Raw genomic sequence first — 22,092 nt, forward strand, 5'->3', positions numbered from 1 at the left:
TTTTCACACACAGTCCTTCTTCACAAGTAAAATATTGTGTAACAACGGGATACATTTTGCGATTTCCCTTGTTTGATGCGTCAGTGGAGAGAGAAAATGGAATTCCAGTTTTAAGATCATTGAGAACCAACTCGATAGAAAAAGGATACAAAACCTCATTGACAATAACTGATGATTTGGTTCAAGACATCTTTTTTACAATTTCTGAATCATCAAAAATTTGCTTCATTAACTTAATACCGCAATCTTGAGCCAGGAAAGAAATATGGTGTTTGATCCCATGGTAAGTTTCAGCCATTTCAGCTACAGTCACTTTCTCACTGAAAGAGGAGTCTTTAACAATGAAAAATGAATTGATTTGCTTGTTGCCGGAAGCTATTTTCTCCTTATCTAAATGATTTTTTGTGCTTGCATGCTGTGTGACAGCTTTTATACCATTATATTCAATTGTGAACAATTTCTGACACAATTTACAGTATGCCGTCGTATTTGTTCTGTCGGTTTCGTTGTTGGTAATTCATGCAAAAGTAGCTTCCCAGTCTTTGGTGTATTTGCACACTCCTCTCTTTCGTTTTAAAGAATTCGAAATCTCGCCGCTGTCACTCTCATCACTTGACGCCATTTTAGGTCAGTCGACACAAGCTACAATACATTTTAAAAATGTGAACTGTACATAATTTTATAATATATTTTTATTTTAATCTCATCATTAATTTTTTCGGAGAATCGAGTTCAATGGATATTCGATCTTTGTCTCATTCTAACTTATGAAAAAAAAGCCAAAACGCGATTCTCCTATCCTTATTTTCTTAGACTGTACAGCTTTAGATTACTGTACAGCTTTAGATTACGTACCATTTCATCATAAAGCTTTTGAATAAAAAAAATGTCCACTATTTTGTGAAAAAAAATAGTGAACATAATGTGAAAAATAGTGGACTGTCCGCTCAAATAGTGGACACCTGGCAAGGGCATGCAAAGCTTTCAGAAAAGGACAGCATTGAATATAGGGTCACAACCAACACTTGGGAGTTAACGTTGCACAAGAACTGAACGGCACGCACGCCTGAATGTTGACAAGGAAAAGGTTTTTTTTTTTACCTTTTTTTCTGTCCAGTTTATATCCCACAAGACAAAGATACTGGGAACTTTATTGCCAATCAATGAACCTTTGCCGGCTAGACTGACTCCCAAGTGTATTAGTTACTTCTTTAAAAAGTATACATTCCGTTTGTTTCACCATGCAGTGAGCAGAATATAAAAGCAAATAGCACAGCCTGATTCCCTGTTGGGCAGGCGTGGCGTCGACACCCGTGGCCGGCTGTGCTATTTTGCACAGCTTCCGACAATCAGCTAAGGCGTCCAGTTATGGGGCTTCGCCCCTCTGGGGAGCCTAAAAGCAGAGCGGATCCACAGGTCTTCACTTTATTATTATGGCCGCGTGCACAACCAGCCCCAACCAATCAGAGCAATGTTGCATATTCATGAATTCTCTTTAGCCAATGAAAAAGCGAACAGGGAGCACCCAAAAAAAAAAAAAACCACCCCCAAAGCTGAAAGAAATAAAAAAAACTCCGGTGGGCGAAACTTTTCTCGCCTTCGAGCGAGGCGCTGGCGCGGCTTGTCCCGGTCTGGCGGATCCTCATGGCGCTTAAGCCGTTGCACCAGAGTCCGCCTAGCAAGCGTGCGAAGTGAGGAGGGCGCAGCAGAGTCAGCCGGATCCCGGTGCCCGCATCTCTGCCTCGCCGGAACGAGCTGGGAGGGGGGGGGGGCAGAGTTTTGGCTACCCAAGGAACTCCATGCGTTGGCTATGGAGAAAGGGGCGCCCTTGGGACTGCCTCGCCTGTGCGTGCTGTGGACGGCGGTGCTATGGGAAGTCTGCCGCTGCGGCGCCCACGCCAACTGGATGTGAGTAGAATGGGCTCGCTAGAGGAGTTTGAATCTCCCGGGTCTGTAATATATAGTAATACCAAGAGAAGGGTACATTTCTGCCCACAGACTAAGCGATTCCGTTGTTATTCATAGGTGAAGTGTTGCAAATGGGGATTTTCCTCTCTGCCTCTCCTGCGCCTGCTATAATTTGGAATGAAAACATCATTGATGAGCCTAATGATCGATCCCAATTCAAGGGTCCTTCCCTTAATAAGGCTCAAGTGATGGGATGATGACAGTTCCCAATGATGTTAAGATAGGTCACTTTTTATTTTCTGTTCTATCCAAGAATCCCTCCAAAGGAGAAGAAACCCATGGCTAGTTGAAATCTTTCAGCTGATTTTTTTTTAAAAAAAAAAAAAAAAGCACTATTAGCACTATTTATGTTATAGTCGGGGTTAATGTAATTAATTTGGGATGTTAAGAAAAGATATGCCATGAAGATTTTTTTTTTTATCAAGACAGAGTTTTTACAAAGTTATAGATCGGCTTGAGCAAAAGAAAACCACAGGGAATGTATTGCCTACTTTATTTCACTAAATAAATGGCCAGCTGCTTATTTACTTTATGATCTGATGGTCTAGCCTGTAAATGGTGAGGGAGAGAGAGATCTGAGTGAGTATACATGTATACATACATATTTATTTAATGTTATGTGAAAGTAACCCAAAACATTGGCTAAATCTGTCCTTACTATATTTCCTGAAGGCTCAAAGGCCGTTTAAAGGCATGTTTGTGTTTTTAAAGTACAGTATGATAAAACTGCATTGTTCCCAACAATTGTACCAGAATAACAACCTTATTTAAAACACACACACACATACACAATCAATCAGAATCCTGAGCCCCTTAATCTTTTTGATTACAAAATAAAACTGTATTGATGGATATTCCACCATGGCTTGTTGCTTTGTGCTATCTGATGTTCTTTAGAAACAAAGTGTGAATGTTGCTATTTTAGTATGTTCAAGATAGGTTTAAAAATTACTCTCTGATTACTCAAAACTGATTACTCAAAAATGGCAGCATTGGGCCAACCTTTATCATAGTGTTTCTCAGTGTGGCAGCCTGAAAATGGATGGACTTCAACTCCCAGCAATGTTGGCTGGGGAATTCTGGGAGTTGAAGTCCACCCATCTTCAAGCTGCCAAGGTTGAGAAACACTGCTTTATCAGAATTTAAAAGCTAAACAGAGTCAAATATGGCTACCCATTGGGATGGGTAACTACCCATCTTTGGGCCTTGACTGGGTTAAGAAGTTGAATATCATCTTGGAAGATAAGACAATGGCAAACTGTTTCATACTGGTTGCTATTACATATATGAGACACAACGAATTACATTTGGAAGCAAATTACTTTAGTTCTAAATATTTAGTCAAAATGGGCCTGAAAACCTGATGGTATGTGTCACTATTCTGCTGTATTCATTGCCATACTCTTATAAATAATTTTATAGCATTTCCTGCCATTTGATAGGTTTGCATTTTTTTCAGATTGAATTGTTTTGTAGGAAAAGCTACCATATTTTTCAGACTATAAGACGCATCAGAGTATAAGACGCACCTTAGTTTTTTGGGGGGAAAATAAAAAAGCTGATTGGGGGTGGTTTGGCCTCCCAGAATCAGCTGTTCTCAGAGGTGAACTTTAGCAATAGGTTCATTGGTTGTGAGCTCTGCACCTTGCTTTTTTTCCCCAGCCTTTGAAACCTCCGTTTCAGAGGCTGGGCAGGGTTACATTCAGATTATAAAACGCACCCAGATTTTCACTCTCCTTTTGCATCTAATACTCCGAAAAACACAATATATTATTTTGAATGTAAACTTGATTTGAAAAATTATCCTGTATTTAAGGTGGATTTTTTTTTCTATGAAAGACCTTTATGAGCACACAAATATGAATACTGGATATTTCCAACCCAGATGTAGACTGAATTCTTCTCTGAAGACCGCTCATTCAGATAACTAGCAGAATTAACAGGCCTCATGTTAAACAGTTCCATTCCCAATTATATGCACGGCCCTGGCTTGCTAGTTCTTTTATTTTAGAGTTGCCGTTCCAAAGTATCTCGATATAGCATCCTAGAGAGTGTTGAGAAATGTTCCAATAAAAAATAAAAGATAATCTTTGCAGCACTTGTAAAATAAAACCCACAGGGCATGTAACAGTTTGAGTATAATAGGAGTAAGGAATCTTAAATCTGTATTTAGTTTGGTGCAGGGTATGGAGGACTGCACTTAAAAAATGGCAGTGTGGGAAAACAGGATGCATTAATTGTAAATATAGTCAACATATGAATGAAGACAATAAATATCTCTGTCTAACAATAGTAATCTCCAAGAGGCCTAAAAGATGATTGAAAGGCATAGCAGATGTGTCAACTGACATTTTTTTACACTTTGATCACCATTTTTTCTTTTTCCTGAAATTACACATATACAGGGAGTCTTCAACATACAACCATTCATTTAGTAACTTTTCAAAGTTAAAACGGCACTGAAAAAAGTGACTTATAATCATTTTTTACATTTATGACCATTGCAGCAGCCCTGTGTTCACGTAATCAAAATTCAGGTGCTTGGCAAGTGGCTTATATCTATGACTGTTGTAATGTCCCAGGGTCATTTGATCACCTTTTGCAACCTTCTGAAAAGCAAAGTCAATGGGGAAGCCAGATTCACTTAACAACAATGTTACTAACTTAATAACTGCAGTGATTCACTTAACAACTGTGGCAAGAAGGGTTGTAAAATGGGGCAAAACTCATTTAACAGATGTCTCTCTTAGCAACATACATTTCGGGCTCAATCGTGACCGTAAGTCAAGGACCCCCTGTACATAGGCATGCATAGAGCCTGCTTTGTCACCAGTTTGGGCATTTAAAAGCATGGAAAAGACTGAAAAGTTTAGAGTCCTGCAAAAAGTGTTTATAAAATGTATATTTAGGCATGAGTCTGAAATTCATGGTATCCTGGATATTATTCTTTTTAAAAAAATTTCAAGATCTGTAGACATGCAAACATCTCAATTATTTTTGAAATCACTGAAGAAATATCACACGTTTTCCAGAGTCCTGATTCTTAGCGTATAATTAATCTTATTAACCTCTGGCAAAGAGAGTATCACTTAGAATGCCCATCATGAGTCTCTGCTCCTTTGTCCCCATGTGTTTTGATGATGGCGGCTGATTATTTTTTCCAATCATCATCACTCTGTGGAGATATGGTAGTTATTAATTGTAGAGGTTTCATTATGGGCCATCCTTTCTGTCTGTTAGCATAACATGAAATATGTGGTATTTGGGTCTCACCCCCAGGATGCTTTTGCAGGTGGCTGGGTATTGCCTCCTTTGGTGTCCCAGAGAAATTGGGTTGTGGTAACCTGCCGCTGAATGGTCACCAAAAGGACCTGTGCAAGAAGAAGCCCTACCTCCTGCACAGCATCCGAGAAGGAGCACGCTTGGGCATCCGTGAATGCCAGAGCCAATTCAGACATGAGCGGTGGAACTGTCTACTCTCTCCGGATACAGTGCCTGCACTTTCCACTAATCCTTCATCCATCTCCGCCTCTTCTGCTTTCTCCGTCTTTGGCTATGAGTTGAGCAGCGGTAGGTTCTTATTTGGCAGCACTGGTGGTTGGGCGGTCCTTTGGATGGCTTAAGCCTGAACTCTTGCATCAATGTTGGCCAAGCTAGATCAGTTCTCGTTAGCCCAGGAGTGATACTATCTGACAACTTGGATCATCCAATTTCATAATTTGAAGGCATGTAAATATATTCATTTCTGAAAAAATCATGGAATATGAACAAAAATTTCTTATGGAAAAGTTATGATTTACCGTGCTCTCTCATTTATACTGTTTCAGCATATTAGTCCCATTAATGGCTCAGATGTTCATTGATTGGATTGGATTGGATTGACTCAGATAGAACTGATTTTCTTGAGTGAAACCAGATGGTCCAACTCTTAGTTGCCTTAATGATTAATCACAGAACATACTGTACTTCTGATATTTTTAACATATCCTTTTTTTTTTTGTAGGTACCAAAGAAACAGCATTTATCTATGCTGTGATGGCAGCTGGCCTAGTGCACTCAATAACACATTTATGCAGCACAGGGAACCTGACTGACTGCGCCTGTGATTCCATGTTACAAAACAGCGGCTCAGCCAGAGAAGGCTGGCACTGGGGTGGATGTTCTGATGATATCCAGTATGGAATGTGGTTGAGCAGAAAGTTCTTAGATGGTCCAACAAAAAACATCTCCAGAAAAGATAGAAATGGATTGATGGTCATGAATCTGCATAATAATGAAGCAGGAAGATTGGTATGGATTTGAATCTTTTCCACTCCATTCTTCTCTCCCACATATCCATGAATACTGATGAGAGGAAGTTACACATTTCTTTTATTTAGGTCCTGTGTTAATATGGGGCTCATGCAATCATAGTAACGTTTATCTGTTTGCTCTCAATGTTTAGCTCCACCTGGGCAAATGAGAATGGAGAGCCTTTGAGATGTTACTGGATTACAAATCCTAGTCTCCCTTACCATTGAATATGGTGGCTGGGTCTACTGAATGTTGTAATTCAGTAACAACTGAATTTCCATTAAAGAAGCTTTTTCCACCAGGGTGCTCTTCAGAATGAGTTGCACTGAAGATAATGCACTTTCTGTGTGGAAGTTAAGCTTTGAGGAAACCACATATATTTGTGGGTACATGCAGTCTGAAAGTACTGGGAAGTTGCCAGTTCTTTGAAGTAGGTCAAATATTCTCACAAGAAATATTGGAACTCTGATTTAAAGTACTGTTATAGGCTCAGTAACAGCTGAGTAACTGCTTTTCTTTCCCTCCCCGTTATACCAAAAATAATCAGGGACGGATCGTGCTACGTTTTCTTCCCCCGCGCCCCCCCCCCCTTTTAAAGTATTCTTTAAGATTTCTTGGGCTTTGCTTGTATTCTACCTCATTTATCCTTCGATATCATCTCTGGTTTTCTGCACAAATCACCGATACATTTTTCCTACAGAATGAATATTGAGGTCCTAGGTGGCACACGGAGCCATATCTGTGGGCACGCAAGCATTGCCCTAGCTCAGCTCCAATCCTCATGCGTGCACTGGCCAGCTGACTTCTGGGCCTTTCGGGCCCACTGGAAGTCAATTCTGGCCTCCAGAGGGCCTCCAGGGAAGTGGGGAAGGCCGTTTTCGCCCTCCCCAGGCTCCTAGAAAGCCTCTGGAGCCTGGGGAGGGCAAAAAATGGGCCTACCAGGCCCACTGTGCCATCACGTGCCAAAAGCAGGGTCGTACAGGGGGGTCGTGCGTGCATGCACGGGGGGCAGGGCGCATTGAATTATGGGTGGGCACTTGCGCGCTCGACCCCCCCATGCTCCCCCCTGCTTTTGGCACACGATGGCAAAAAGGTTAGCCATCACTGTCCTAGCCCTTCAGAGAAATCCGAATTGTTCCAGGAACAGTAAAGCAGTAAAGGCTATCAAAATGACACATACAGCCACCTTTCCCTTCAGAGCAGAAAGATACAGACGTTATATTGTGTATGGGATTTTGTGTGATTTAATGAGAGCAGGAAGCTATACTCCATACTGCTTTACAAAAGGTCTAAAGCCGATGATGAATACACAAGCTGCTGCCACTTTGTCCACTGTTCAATATAACTTATCCCATGGCTGAAGAAGCAAGCTGTTGCCTAGTTTAAAAACAGACTTTTTTGGTCCATATGAAAACTGCATTCATTATTTGTGTTATATAAGGGAAAGCAATTTCTAAATTAAAAAAAAGAGACACAAATGCTTTGGAATATGCTTGGTGTGCGACCTAAGAGGAGAGTTGATCCTTTCTGATTGTGGTTTGCTTTAATTTTTTCTTCAGGCAGTAGCAAAACTGATGTCCATCGACTGCCGCTGTCACGGCGTATCTGGTTCTTGTGCTCTGAAAACTTGCTGGAAAACTATGTCATCCTTTACAAAAGTTGGCAGTTTTTTAAAAGAAAAGTATGAGAACAGTATCCAGATTTCTGACAGACTAAGACGAAAAATATGCAGGAAAGAAAAGAGCCAGCAGAGCATCCCAATCCAGAAAGAAGATCTGCTCTATATCAACAGATCGCCCAATTACTGTATGGAAGATCGCAAACTGGGGGTCTCTGGGACACAAGGGAGGGAATGCAACCGCACATCAGTTGGACCGGATGGATGCAACCTCCTCTGCTGTGGCCGTGGATATAACACACAAGTGGTCAGGCATGTGGAGAGATGTGAGTGCAAATTTGTTTGGTGTTGCTATGTACGCTGCAGAAGATGTGAAACTGTGACTGACGTTCATACTTGCAAATGAAAGTAATTGTCTCAAATATCTTTCATGGATCATGCAAAAGAAAAATGAACATTCTCTCTGGAGTCCAAGGTTGAAAGCTTTTTGTTTTTGTGGAAAAAGCAACAAAAAGGAAGAAATAGCAACGAATCACCTGGGAACTTGTATTTCATGAGGAATTTGCATACTTAGATGGTTTGTTTGTGTAATTCAGTCCACAATGGCTGTGGATTTTCAGTATTTCAGTCACATGCAGTGCTTTAGTGAATTTAATGGCTAAGCAAATCAGGCTAGCTTAGATTTAACATTCAGAAGTTAAAATAATATCCTCTTTAAGGCATCTTGCTCTCCTGTATTGAGAACATTCTGTTTATAAAATAGCGATAAAATCATTTGCACAGAATTTGTAGTTGGGAATGACACTGAGGTTCAAACATCCAAGACACAAAGCATCCATGATTTGGTTAACCAATCACAACCAAAACATTGGCTCTGTAGGTTTCAGGGTAGATTTTATATAGGTAGTCCTTGACTTATGACTGGTGACTTAGTAACCATTGGAAGTTACAGTGAATCCTGAAAAAGGGACTCGCAACCTGGATTCTTCCGTATGACCTCTTCCCTGCAGTCCTGTGACTATGTTTTGGATGTTCGGCAACCAGCTACATTTACAGCCATTTGCAGCATCCCATGATCAACATGGTTTTTTCCCAGTAACACCCGTTTTCTTCTAGTTTCCAGCAAAAAATGCCCCATAGTGAACAATGGGTTGCTTAATAACTCTGGTGTTTACTTAATGACCATGGCATTCCCTTTACAACTGCTGCATTCACTTAACTGTCACAAACCAAGTAATAAAATCAAGCACTTTTGTGATGACCTGCTTTATGATGATCACAACTTGCAATAAAAATCACAGTCTCAATTAGTGTCATAAATCGAGAGCTAGTCTCGATTAGCTGGATAACTTCGTTAGTATTATCACTGATTAGTCCTAGCACTGATGATGTTACCTAGTTTGGGTAATGAAACATCTGCAAGAAAACATCCAAGCACAGAAAGCACCAAGGATCCCTCATTTCAACGCTGAACTACAAATATTCTATCAGAGAGAGAGAATTGTGTATTGTACAGTATTACAATACAGTATTGTACAGTAGTATTCAAGTACTGAAGTGTGTTTCTGTTTTCCCTTGAGGCTTCTTGATCAGGTCTACATTGTGATGCATTTCAGAGCAGTCTCATTTAAAAAAGAAAATAGGTGTGATGCTGATTTGTAAAGATACTGTACAGTGTACCATGAAATAAATAATGTACCTGTTGAGGACCCCTTCAATATGGAAATAAATACAAGTCACTTATGAAGGCAATTGCAGATTGCACAGCTGCCTACATAGCTTTATCAGAGGTACTTTATTCTTATACATTCTTATAAACTGTATTCTTAAACTTATAAACATGCCAGTTGCCAAGGGTCCAAATTTTGATCATGTGGTCATGGGGATGCTGCAATGAGAATATGAAAACAGTCATATAGCAATAGCACTTAGACTTTTATACCACTTCACAGTGCTTTACAGCCCCCTCTAAGCGGTTTACAGAGTCAGCATATTGCCCCCAACAATCTGGGTCCTCATTTTTACTGACCTCGGAAGGATGGAAGACTGAGTCAACCTTGAGCCTATTGAGATTCGATCTACCAAACTGCTGGCAGCCGGTGATCAGCAGAAGTAGCCTGCAGTACTGCACTCTAACCACTGTGCCCCCGGGGCTTATATATTACCAGTACCTTTTTCAGTGCCATTGTAACTTCATTTACTAAATGAATGGTTAAGTCAAGGAGTACCTGTATCATATACACACCAAAGGGAATTATCTTGGTGCAAGATATCAATGACAGAATCATTCTTCTGCATCTATATTTCATAAGTGCTTCATTTCCCATTATTGACCAGATTGCTGACATTAACTACTTTTTGTAGAAATGGAAAGAGGATGTTTGGTATTGTGTTGGGATGAAGAGAGTGTTTTCTAGTGTTCTTTTCTATGTACCATTCAGGATATAGGATTGCAACTTTAAATATTACTCTAATTGAATTGGAAGCAATCCAATTTGCTCCCCAAGATTTTCTTTCGTTGTTTGAAACTTAATTTTCTGATACATAAAGGAGCTTGATCCCCCCCCCACCCACTGGATATACAAACTGTTAGTAAGTTGTAACTAGCAATATCTGGAAGACTATAGGCCCCATTCTTCGACTACATCCATAGATCTGTTGTATTTTTTGTGGTTATGGAAAGTTGTGCACGTGCAGTACTTCTCTTAATTCATTATCCATACCAGGGATTTCTCTTCCTTTCATAGATACTGTAGCTATAGAAATATTCCACTCTTTAATGCAAAGATGTTGGCTATTTTTTAAAAAATTGCCCCCTTGATCTGACAGGAACAGTCATCTGGTTACGATCTCCTCAATAGGTTGGTTTGGCTTGGTTTGCTGTATCTCTGCCTTTGAAAATTTTTTCCAGCATCAACAATATCAGAATAATGAAGGGATTTGAAGAATCCTCTAATTTTATCCCAAAACAGAATGTTTATTAGCTCTCACAGAGCTCACTTCCCAGCCACTGTTTAATATAAAATCGGGTTGGCTTATGGTTCTATAAACATTCCAGCAATACCACACAATGTAGTCCAATTTTGCTTGGATTAATTCTGCATGTTCTTAATTTCAGTGAGCTTGATTCCCAACTAAATGTGTATCAGATTGCATCTACCTTCATTACAGTCTATAGATTATAGACGTAGTTCCTCCATTAAATACTGTGTTTCCCAAAAAATAAGACCCTGTCTTATATTTTTTTGAACCCTGAAACAAGCGCTTGGCCTCTACTTAATGTTCTTCAGCCTCTCAAAAACACAGAAGTAGACAGAAAAGCTCAATTCTGTTAAGATTATTTACAAAGAGAGAATTGAGATTCAAGAGCACCTTTCAAAACACATTGGGAATAATGTATGTTACTGTTTTTCTAGGTTAAGAACAATTTTTGCTGCTATATTGAGATTACCTGATTTTTGTTTATTCTCATTTTGTCAATAAAATATTAACATATGTGTTTACTTGCCTTTCTCTATTATCAGAACTAATTAACAGAAACAGCAGCAAGTATACAGATAAGATGGTGGCTGGAGATCCCCTTCTCCTGAAAGGTTTATTGCCAGTAGCTTTTTGTCAATCATTCTTAAAACTGGAAAGCTACAAAAACTAGCATGGCATGTTATCAGCAGTATTTTAATAGCTTTAAGATGGGGGAACATATCAAAATTTAAGATAGGGGAACATCTCAAAAATCAAATTATATGGAACATCAGACTGAAGTCAACTATAATGATCACAGAACAATAGAACTTGAGGGGCAAGAGGTGCTTAGGGACCTGTAACTTATTTAAATACTCTTACTTTTCTCAGGCTGAGAAAAGTATATTTTTAGGCAAAGCACCCATTCCCCATGGCAGGTATTTTAAAATAGTTTGATCTGCATGACCAAGTGCACAGAGCTGGAATACAAAATGTGATAGTTAGGAAAATTTGATTCACAAACAATAAACATCCATACAATATGTACAGCATTTGTTCACAATAGCAAGATGATGTTAACCTCAATGGCCCATAGAGTGCAATGCTTCTGTAGCTGTGTTTTGTGAAGGAACATACAGTGCCAATAGAGAATTCCACATTTAATCAAATAATACTTTTCTGCAGTTCCCAACAAGGATTTAATCAGCAATATTTTGATCAGGTAAGTCAGTGTGCCACACTATATATTTTGTGATTTAAGTTACAGGTCAACTGATTGTCACCTGTTGATACATCAGTACTGAGCCACTGAGAGCAGCACTTAATCAGAATATTTTGTTAATTCAGTTTTGTCACATTCTTACCATATTTTGTAAATGCTTATCCCTGTCATTCTTGTCTATCCCCCCCCCAAAAAAAGAAAATAACCAAAAAAAATATACCAAGTACAAGGGGTTCTTCCTGAGCAGGTCCATATTTTGTTTTTTAAAACTTTATTTAATGAAAAAATATAATACACAGACAAGTGATTTTACTTCAATGAACATAGCTGGAGAATCTGCAAAGTACTTTACAAATAATCAGTCTGACTGTTTATGATGTACTTATTGCTAAGCTACAGCAAATTAAAGAAAAAGATAACATGAACAGGTTAAAACAGTAAAGTAGCTCATATTCCAGTCATCAAATCGTAGCATTGAAAAGCTAGACGTTTCTCTTAAACTACATAAAGTAATTAATCCCCAGTATTGCTTTAATATTTTCAGTGCAAATAATATTTCTTTACTCCAATACTAGCTTCTAAGCCCAACTTTTCTTTCCAATATTTTTTTAAAATGGATATTTTTAATCACCTCAATTCAGATGACAATATACATATTGACAGGATCTATTCTGACATCTCAGCAAACAGTTAATCATACTTTACTTCTTGCTAAAGTCTCTCTGTAAAACAGAGATGTCCAAAATGCTTGTTCATTGTTTGAGTTGGAAAACAACTGCAAAATTGCCACTGTCATCTTTACAAAAAAAGGGGAAAAAAGGACAATCCCAAGAGTCATACTTATATCTTCCTATAAGCATCTTCCCACAAGAGGCATCTTAGAGTTTTCCCTTTCCCAGATGCTTTCTGAAAATGAAGGGGGGTGGAAATAATTTTTGCAGGCATTGTGATCTAGTGCAGTTCCATGATATCGAGAGAGTGGGAGGTTTCCTGGGCATCCCAAAACTCCCTGTGAACCTGTCTGACTTTTACCCTCTAATGCCATTTGAACAGGAGTGTCAAACTGGCAGATGTGGGCCGGATGCGTCATGGGCAGGCCATGCCCACCCCAGCTCCATGAAGGGAAAAAATGTCATGATACGTCACGTGATGGCAACATGACGGCGCGAGTTTGACCTTGGTGCATTAGAGGCACCTAGAACTGTAAGCCAACTTGCTATAATTCAATTAACACAATGTCACTATGAAGCAATGTGAATTATTAAAAAGGGGGATCATTGTGCCCTTCCCTGCTGCTGTACGTAGGACAAGAAAATGGGGAGATGACATTTGTGAGAAGAGAACTGTCTGGAGACCTCAAATGCATTCTGTATAAGCACCTGCAAAAATATGATTTAGTGAGGTCTATCTAGTTAGATCAGCCAATCTAAACAGTAACGTTTTCACTCTAGGAAAACATGTTCCCCAGTGGATTTTCTTTCCCCAATAGTCAAGCCTATCATGCAACTGAAACTATCTCTGAAAAATGTCCAATTAAGGAGTGATACACACCAGGTCACTTCCAGGAGGAATTTTTTGTTTGTAAAAATATGCAATTCCATACTTCCGAGAAAACAGAGTAACTGCCAACATTGGCTTCTTTTTATGATTTTGCAAGACCTCAACCAATTCTCTTATCCTCTGGATCTCAGGTCTTGTTAAAAAAAACCTCTTAGTTGAACACACAAGAAACAATTACATTATTCTGCCATATTAGCAGCTTGCATTGCTAACAAGAAATATGGGGTACGGATGAGTTAACAATTGCAACAGACACAGTGTTATACATTTGATTTTAATGAAAAGCATTTAATTGTGCTTTGTAGAGCAGTCCTACATTTTTGTATCAAACATCCACCCTCTGTATCTGAAAGGGGTCACTGAAGAATGTGGTTTTCCAACAGACATAGCATAAAAATAGTTAACTATTTTTCCCTCTAAAATTTACATACCCATGTAAATATATGCACACAGCAATGTTGTAGTTGAACAGGATACAACAAAGCTCAGGATTAGCTCAACTATTCATTGTGTATCTCTAATTACTTTTGAGGGAAGACATTTACATACAATAAATGGCTTTAGAAACAAGGGAGAAAGAGAAGGAAGAATAAGAATGCTCAGAAACAATTGTTCTGTTTGTTTAGGGCCTATTTACAAAAAAGAAAAAAGAGACAGAAAAAAGAATCTCTTCAGTTTAACAATAAATAAGCCTGATGTTTTAAAAAAAAAAAAGTTCATGCACATTTTAAAGTGAAAACATGCCTGGAAATTATTTACATAGGGCACAATCCAGCAGGATAAGTATTTCACATGCCCAGTCAAATGAATTGGTGCAATTTACCATCACTTTGCACAGCTTTTTAATGTGCCTTGTGCATCAAGCCATGCTAGTATGATGGAGTTCACACTTGGCTTCTATCTTCTCAAATCCCACAATCTCACAGCAGCAGAAAAGTGCATTTTCCCCTCCACTGTTCTTTTGCATTGTCTATTTCCAATTGCAGATTGTTCATTCTAGCTTCTGTGGAATACATCCTTCAATTTCCACAACCTCTGGCCATCCTTCATACTTGTTGGTGTCCTTGTTGTTTTTAATATGCTGCAAAGAGAAAGCCATTTCAATTTAAATGTAAGTATAGTTAGGGTTGCACTGAAACACAAGATTTTCTAACTTAAAAAAACAGTATTTTTATTTATGTTGGGTGGTACAAAATGATATGTCCTGCTGCATTTTTCCAAGATGAGAAATATATAAAAAAGAAAAGTTCTAGATAAAAGAACAAAAAGCTGAATGAAATATGAGAGCTAATAGACAACAATGCTCTTAGTCTGAATATTAGCATAGAAATCGGTGTAAGAATTTTCTGCTATTATTTTCAAATAACATGTATACAGAACCTACTTATTTTCCTCCTAAGAATCTATAGTGATTGACCACCATTATCATCATAATGCCAGGGGTTGAGGAAAAGCAATTGGAAAACAATATGAAATATTAGGACTTGGAGACTGAAGTTGAATGAAGTTGAGATTGCAAAGAAATCTATTGTTAAACCAATCATGATTAGAGCCCTTGGAGTAATATTTAAAGGACTTCCTTGATATCTGGAAATGTTGAATTTATCAGACCTGAACACTCTAATTTACCCAAAACAATTCTGCTTAGAATTGCCTGTGCTCTTAAGTGCTACCTTAATAATTCTTAGATCCTTTGTTAGGACTTGAATTGTTAAATTTCCTCCAGTTTTAGACTAACTGTAGATTATCCATATATAATAACATCTGCCTATCCCAGGTTCTTGAGAAGGAAGACACCAAATCCAGTCTAAGTATCTGGATAAATATGTGCAACCATATTTATAATACAATAATATGTAGCAATAGTAGAAACAGAAATAATTTAGCAGCTTCAAACAGGAAAAAATGGCATCAAAGTAACACATCAGGAACAGAAATAGTTAAGATGCTTAAAGAATAGGGAACAAACGAATGTTCAGAATGAAGATATTTAGATTTCAATTTCAAAATCTTCCTCAAACAATTGATATGACCCTAGGAAATTCTGAGCAAGGCACTAAGACTGTTCAGTGATCCAGAATTGAAGGGAGAATGATTTTGATGAAATATGATGGTACTCATGTACCATGTCACTGCAACTTGATAAATATTCATTAGATGTAAGCAGAAGCACTCTATATATGACTCCAAAGACTTTTATTCTTCAAATCCAAATCAATCCAGACCCTCTTCCTAATTCCAATTAAGTATCTTTTCAGTTACTGAAGTGCATCTCCCAGATTAGCTGACCAAAATGAATCAGCAACACTTCCAGGATGCAATGTATGTTTTGGGCTCAAAAGACACTCCAATATGTCATCTAAACTTTAACGTGAAAACATACCTGTTCAAAAGGACTTTTAGTTTTGATTCCTTTCCCACCACAGAAAACCCAATTGTCTCTGAAGCCAAGCGTCATGATGGATGTACTCCCCAAATCTGATACTAGTTTCCGTGCCTCTTCAGTAAGCCTTCAACAGAATTTTAAGAATTACTATAGAAATGTAATATTATCTAGAATATAATTTACCAAATTGATTCATATAAAAACTTTGCTTCATATTTATTGAAATTTTGTCTTTATTGGTACAAATAATGTACACTTTCACACATATGTACATTATTCAGCGACCTCTGTGGAACGATCACAACCCCGTTTTAAAATGACCACATTCTTGGAAGGACAACATGTCTCCTTTTAGCTCTTATCTAATTATAATCTACTAGAAAGCAAATATGACAAATCAGTATTGTATTTCCAACAGACTTACTTGGTGGCACCATCATCATATGTTGCCATTAATACAATAGTTCCATCTGCAATATTCTTCAGAAATTCAATGAATGGGGCTACATCTACATTAAATGGAAGCACAACAACATTTATTATTTATTAAATTTATACAACTGTTCATCTTGCAAAGTGACTAACATGATATCGAACATTAATATAAAAATAAATGCCAAAGGCAAAAAAAGAACATAAATTATATGTGACTGCCAAAAAAAGAAATGCCACCCCATTTTGATTTACAAGATTTTCATTCAAAACTCATATTTTAATTCAAAATATCTAATGCAAAATTGAAAAGCAACATTTGTCAAGTTTTGGTTATTAGAATTACTTTAGCTTTAATAAACCGGATTTTATTAATAAGCATGCTAATGTCTACTTTAAATAGGTGAACAAGTAAAATAACATATTAACTATTTTATAAAATAAGCACATATTTCTGCACTTACCTCCACCCCACATATCAAAGTATTTTGTGTCCACTACTTCACCTGTTTTGCCTAGCAAAAGGAATAAGACACCATATGCAATAAATCACCATATACTGTTTATGAAGAAGTAATATATAAAGATAAAAAGAACTGCTCTCTATTAATGGGTTTATGATTAGAAATATAGTCTAGGAACATATATACTCAAAATCAGATAAGGGCTAATATGGATTTCTTTGTACAGAACAGCAACTGGTATCATTAAAACATGCTGTATTGGTGATTTGTGCTTGACAATAAGTAAGTGGCAAATACTAAATATGCTAGAAAAATATGATAGAAAAATATGTTTTTCTATCTTTGTATACAGTAATGTTGATTTTTAGCAAGAGCAAATGTTCATCAAGCATGCTGCCCTGCAGATTCTATAACTGTGCAAATTTGACAAAATAATTATTTCCAAACTTTCGAAGATATTTAGGAGCCAGGACCCACTTTGATCAGCTAATGAAAATTAGAGTGGCAGAATTCCCGTTTTCTACCATTATTTTAAATTTTTACTGACACCCCTCACCCCACTAGTAGCAGGAACAAGTTTGGGCCAGAAGCAGCTTTTCACTTCTTGTCGGTTTAATAGCCAATTTATGTTAAATTACTGCCTTAATTACCATGAGAACAAACAAATCAATTAAACATATTTCACCTAATTTTTTAAAAAAATCTAAATTAAAAAAGAAAGATAAAGATGACTTCTGCTGACTATGCAAAGACATCACAATTTTCTTGACAGAATGTGGCTTGCTATCTTTTTCAGAGATTTTTTTTTAATTGTGTTCGTCCATCCTTAGCTTTGTTTCTGAGCCTAGTAATAGGCATAGCTACCCTCTGAAATTTCATTTAATTATTCTACCACGAACCAATGCCAAGGAAAGCACACCCTTATGTATTAAAAATAAACATGGATTTTTGTGTTATCAATAGAGCACCATTCACAAACAACATAAACACACACTAAACCAGGAAATGGAAAAAAGGGAAATGTGACAGTGGCAGAAGCAGTCAAGAATGAAATATTATATTATAACTCTGAGCTGCAATAATTAGATCTATTTATAGATAAGGAAAATGTGTACTAGTTTAAAGTGGCCCTGTTTCCATTGAAGCACTGGGGGGGAGGGAAGCGGAATAGTCAAACGACCTAAATCTGTTAGTCTAAGGCTTACAATTGTTGGCCTGTTTGGGACTAAAGTAATCCCCACTCTTCAAATGACAGTCATGTCATCTGAACAGATGAGCTGCTTTATATGGCAGACACAAAGTCCTGGTGTGGCATCACAAAAGTGGAGTATGTGGAGCTACTACAGTTCTTAGATACCCCCAGATAAGTTTGGGGAGAGGGGAATTGAAAGGGGGGGGGACAAAATATGGAATGGATATGCTACTTTGGCCCTGTCCACAGTGGCATTGAATCAATCAATTCTAGCAGAGTAGAGAAACAAGGCACAGAAGTGAGAAGGAAAATGCTCACATTTGAACATCTTTTGGAGAGGCTCCTAACTATGCTCCACTGATGAATAAGATAAATAGGTGCAAAGAGGATGTCTTGGGCAGACATGTACAAACACTTACCATTTACTAGGGCTATATTAATGCCCCTCCCCACATTGTTTTTAACACCACTCATCAAGCTGAAACAAAACAAATGAAGATAATTACAATAAGCTTTTTGTCTTGTTAACTTCTGATTGCACACCTTGGAGGGGGCATGACTCTTGACAACAACAACAAAAAAACTCCACAAGAAACGTGGCCACCATTCTTAGCTGTTCAGGTTTGTTAAATAAAATCTGCACAAAAGTTGTCCCCTTTCTTAACCGCTGTCATTTTAATTATCACCAGGCAAGCTTGTAGCATATGAAGAACAGCAGAGCAGATTACCTTTCATCTTGAATCAAGTCAGTTGAATTACACAATTAGGTCTACTCAGCTATGGAAGCAAGAAATCATATCTACAGAATTAGATACAGGAACCTTCCTAGCCCCTCACATAGGAAACATCTTGAAATGTAGCAGCACGCTTGCCACAAATGAGCTAATTGAACCCATGGCCCTTTGTTCCTAAGAAACTAGAACTGTTTTTACTGTTACATAATTCCTAACTGAACAAGCTGATTTGCAAGCTGGTACGTCCGGCATTATCCCCGATTATAATTTATGTACAGAAAGTGAAACAAAAGTATGAAGCTCAAGATATAGCAGTTGTTTAATATCAACAGAGAGGAATAAAAATTCTGATGTGATCTTTATATAGTTTATACTACTCTTTAACACTTTGTTGCCTTCCTTCTGTGATGAATTACAATTCCCATTATTCCCAGTCACAATGGACATTATAACCCATACCAAAGGGAGAACACTTCATTGGAAAGATCAGAATCTAACACACAATATGATCTCAGCAAAAGGCATTTGAACTAAGCACTTGCAAAGAAAGGAAAGATGCATTTCCAGCAACATTTAGTAATGTAGAAGATTTACCACAAGAGGGGGACAACACATCGCTTTTAGATTTCTTACTCAAATATTGAACAACTATTCCTGAAGAGTGAAAAGTAAAGTTAAGGACAGTAAAATACTATTCAATGAATTATCAGATTTGGGGTAATATTAATATTTCATATTAATTTTGGGGCATTTCTTTCACCTAGAGACAAGTTCTCTAATTTGGCAGCTTCCAAGTGTGTGCACTTCAACTCCCAGAATTCTCATCAGAGCTATGTTGGCTGTGGAATTATGGGATTTGAAGTCCAAACATTGGTTAATGAGATCAACTGAAGTTGGAGAAAAATGCCATTGTTTGCCACAGATATTCTTCCACACCTACTTGGCTAGGATGGGTTCAAAAAATTCCTAAACCGTGAATCTAAGTCTACCAGTAGAGGGAATTTCTACTTCAAATATCACTTTAAGAATCAAGATAGCATGTTTCCCCCAAAAAATGACCTACTCAGAAAGTAAGTCCTAGCTTGATTTTTACACGTGCGCTGAATATAAGCCCTCCCCCCCAAAATAAGCCCTAATTAAGACCCCGACCACTCCATGGTGCACAGGTAAAAATCAAGCTAGGGTGGGGATGGGGGGGTGGAGCTGCCCTTCTACATACCTTCGGATAGTTGCAGTCAGGCCTCGCACACTTCGGCCCATTTCTTCTACAGCCGGCAAGGCTTTCTTGAAAGCCTCTCTAGCCAATAACAGAGCTCCAGATCGATCTGAAGCTCTGTTATCGACTGCAAAGGCCTTCAGGAAAGCCTTGCCGGACGAAGAAGTTCCTGAAGGCCTCCAATAGTGAAAAAGAGGCCAGGGGCGATGCACACAAGTGAAGTGAGTCAGTGGATGACATCGCCCCTGAAAATAAGACCTGGTGCCTTTTTTGGTGGCAAAAAAATATAAGACAATAATAATATATTATATTTTTGGGGAAACATGGATAGGTTTGAAAGCACAAGCTTTACTTGATAACTAAGCTTACAAAATTGTGGGCCACAATGAAAGAACAACGCTGAGCCTTTGAATCTGACATTCAGTTATGCTGAAATGTCTTCCTGATAAAGCAAGAATTTGAGTTTTAATTGAAACAAAAATCAAAATGAAAGACTTCAATTAGATGTGCAAGACAGATATTTTTGGTGAGTGTGTATTTCTGAAAACCATTTTTATAGGTCAGGATACTAAAAAAGTAAAACCGCTAACCAAAGATGCTCAGAGGGAGAATGGAGACATCCTCTTAGTGAATTGCGTCTAGTCCTTCATGGCCAATTGCTGAGGGAGGGATAAGGCCAGTTGATAAAGAAGATGTAGAAACTCTATCTTGGGGGGTTCTGCAAGCAAATTGCAGAAGATTGCATGCTGCCTTGGAAGCAAATATTGAATATATATTTTAATTAGGTCAGGCCAATATATTCTGCATTAGGAGGGAAGTCATGAAAACTCTGCCGCTGATCCTTAGGGCATAATGAGAAAGACGTTAATGTATTGTTATAAATGATTCTCATATTTTCAAATCACCCTGAATATTTATTGATGTACAGCCATACAGTCACATTCCCATTCAATATGTCGATTCTGATCATCTGGATAACCTGTGAGTGGGTTGATAGTATTCTAGAAATTTTCCTGAACAGAAAGTTATTTGTGGTCTTTCAGACATGGCCTGTTTCCTCCAAAACATGACTTCTGAATGGTTTCAGAAAATTTCTTTCTGGAAACTTGTAGATCACTCTGGAATGGCCATGTCAGTATGGGTTGGAAAGAGAACCAAAGGTTCTGGAGTTTTCCTGAATATTCCCTCTGCTATAGAATAGACCAAAAAAACTATCATTAAACTTTTTCTAAGTTCAAGGACATATACATGGGTTAGCTCATTTTACATTATTTACACAAAATAATGCTATGAAAGAATGTCTGCCCTACAAGATAAACTAGATTAAGAAACCAATGCCAACCGCTTTTATTATAATAGGTACAGTAACTGAATCTTATAAGTCTGAATGTGCTGAATCCCCTTCCTTTATATTTGTGTGAACTAGGGAGGGGCTTATCAAGTTATTTTCTTAGGCGGGTGTCAAACCGGTCTTAACTGGCTGTTGATTTGTTTAGTAAGTTTTCCAGGACATTTCTTCTGCTGTCTATAAGTAGACAGTAACACACAGGGACATGCAGAAACTATGGACTCATTGTGGATTTGAACATGGATTATTACTATGGTACACTATACAACACAGATATTACACAATATCTGCAATAAAAATCTAACCTCTTTCATGGCTATCTACAATGAAAATGGTCATATCCATTACAACACTATATCATAGTATGATCCAAGGAGCAGTTCATAATCATTGAAGTAAAATTATGCCAAGCATGTTAAATAGGAAGACTTTAAATTAATTATAATACATCTTGACATTTTTTATCGTTCTCTTATATATTTACCACAGGGGATTATTTGGTGACAGTTTGGAATACTTCAGCACATAATTAGAAATACTCTACCCACATACCCTGCAAAAAATAATTATGACAATCTTTGGTAAAGTTTTATGATTTTTTTCAGAATTTCCCCAGACATCATTTAGTAAGAAAATCTGTATTTTATGTTTGCACTACAGAACAATATCCAAGGCTTTTAATGAGATGCAAAGATATA

The 22,092-nt window shown here is 37.8% G+C and overlaps 2 protein-coding genes across 5 annotated transcripts in view; one reads left to right on the forward strand and one right to left on the reverse strand.

Moving 5' to 3' along the window:
• Positions 1-1,533: 1,533 nt before the first annotated feature.
• WNT16 (Wnt family member 16) lies at positions 1,534-11,382 on the forward strand. The gene is made up of 4 exons (XM_034431071.3): positions 1,534-1,908; positions 5,261-5,538; positions 5,972-6,258; positions 7,821-11,382. The coding sequence occupies exons 1-4, from the start codon at positions 1,811-1,813 to the stop codon at positions 8,283-8,285; spliced, it is 1,128 nt and encodes a 375-aa protein (XP_034286962.1). The 5' UTR covers positions 1,534-1,810; the 3' UTR covers positions 8,286-11,382.
• A 934-nt stretch (positions 11,383-12,316) lies between these two features.
• Positions 12,317-22,092, reverse strand: part of FAM3C (FAM3 metabolism regulating signaling molecule C) — a 33,204-nt gene continuing 23,428 nt past the window's right edge. For all 4 annotated transcript variants that reach the window (XM_034431072.2, XM_087874191.1, XM_087874192.1 and 1 more), the window contains 5 exons: positions 18,516-18,574; positions 16,905-16,955; positions 16,433-16,517; positions 16,006-16,132; positions 12,317-14,703 (listed from right to left, as the gene is read on the reverse strand). In XM_034431072.2, coding sequence (XP_034286963.1) covers positions 14,614-14,703; positions 16,006-16,132; positions 16,433-16,517; positions 16,905-16,955; positions 18,516-18,574 — 412 coding nt within the window. In that variant the 3' untranslated portion in view covers positions 12,317-14,613. The remainder of the gene's footprint in view (positions 14,704-16,005; positions 16,133-16,432; positions 16,518-16,904; positions 16,956-18,515; positions 18,575-22,092) is intronic.

Source organism: Pantherophis guttatus, chromosome 7 (genome assembly GCF_059756535.1).
Source record: "Pantherophis guttatus breed Tessera chromosome 7, ASM5975653v1, whole genome shotgun sequence".
In the NCBI taxonomy this organism is placed as follows: Eukaryota; Metazoa; Chordata; class Lepidosauria; order Squamata; family Colubridae; genus Pantherophis; species Pantherophis guttatus.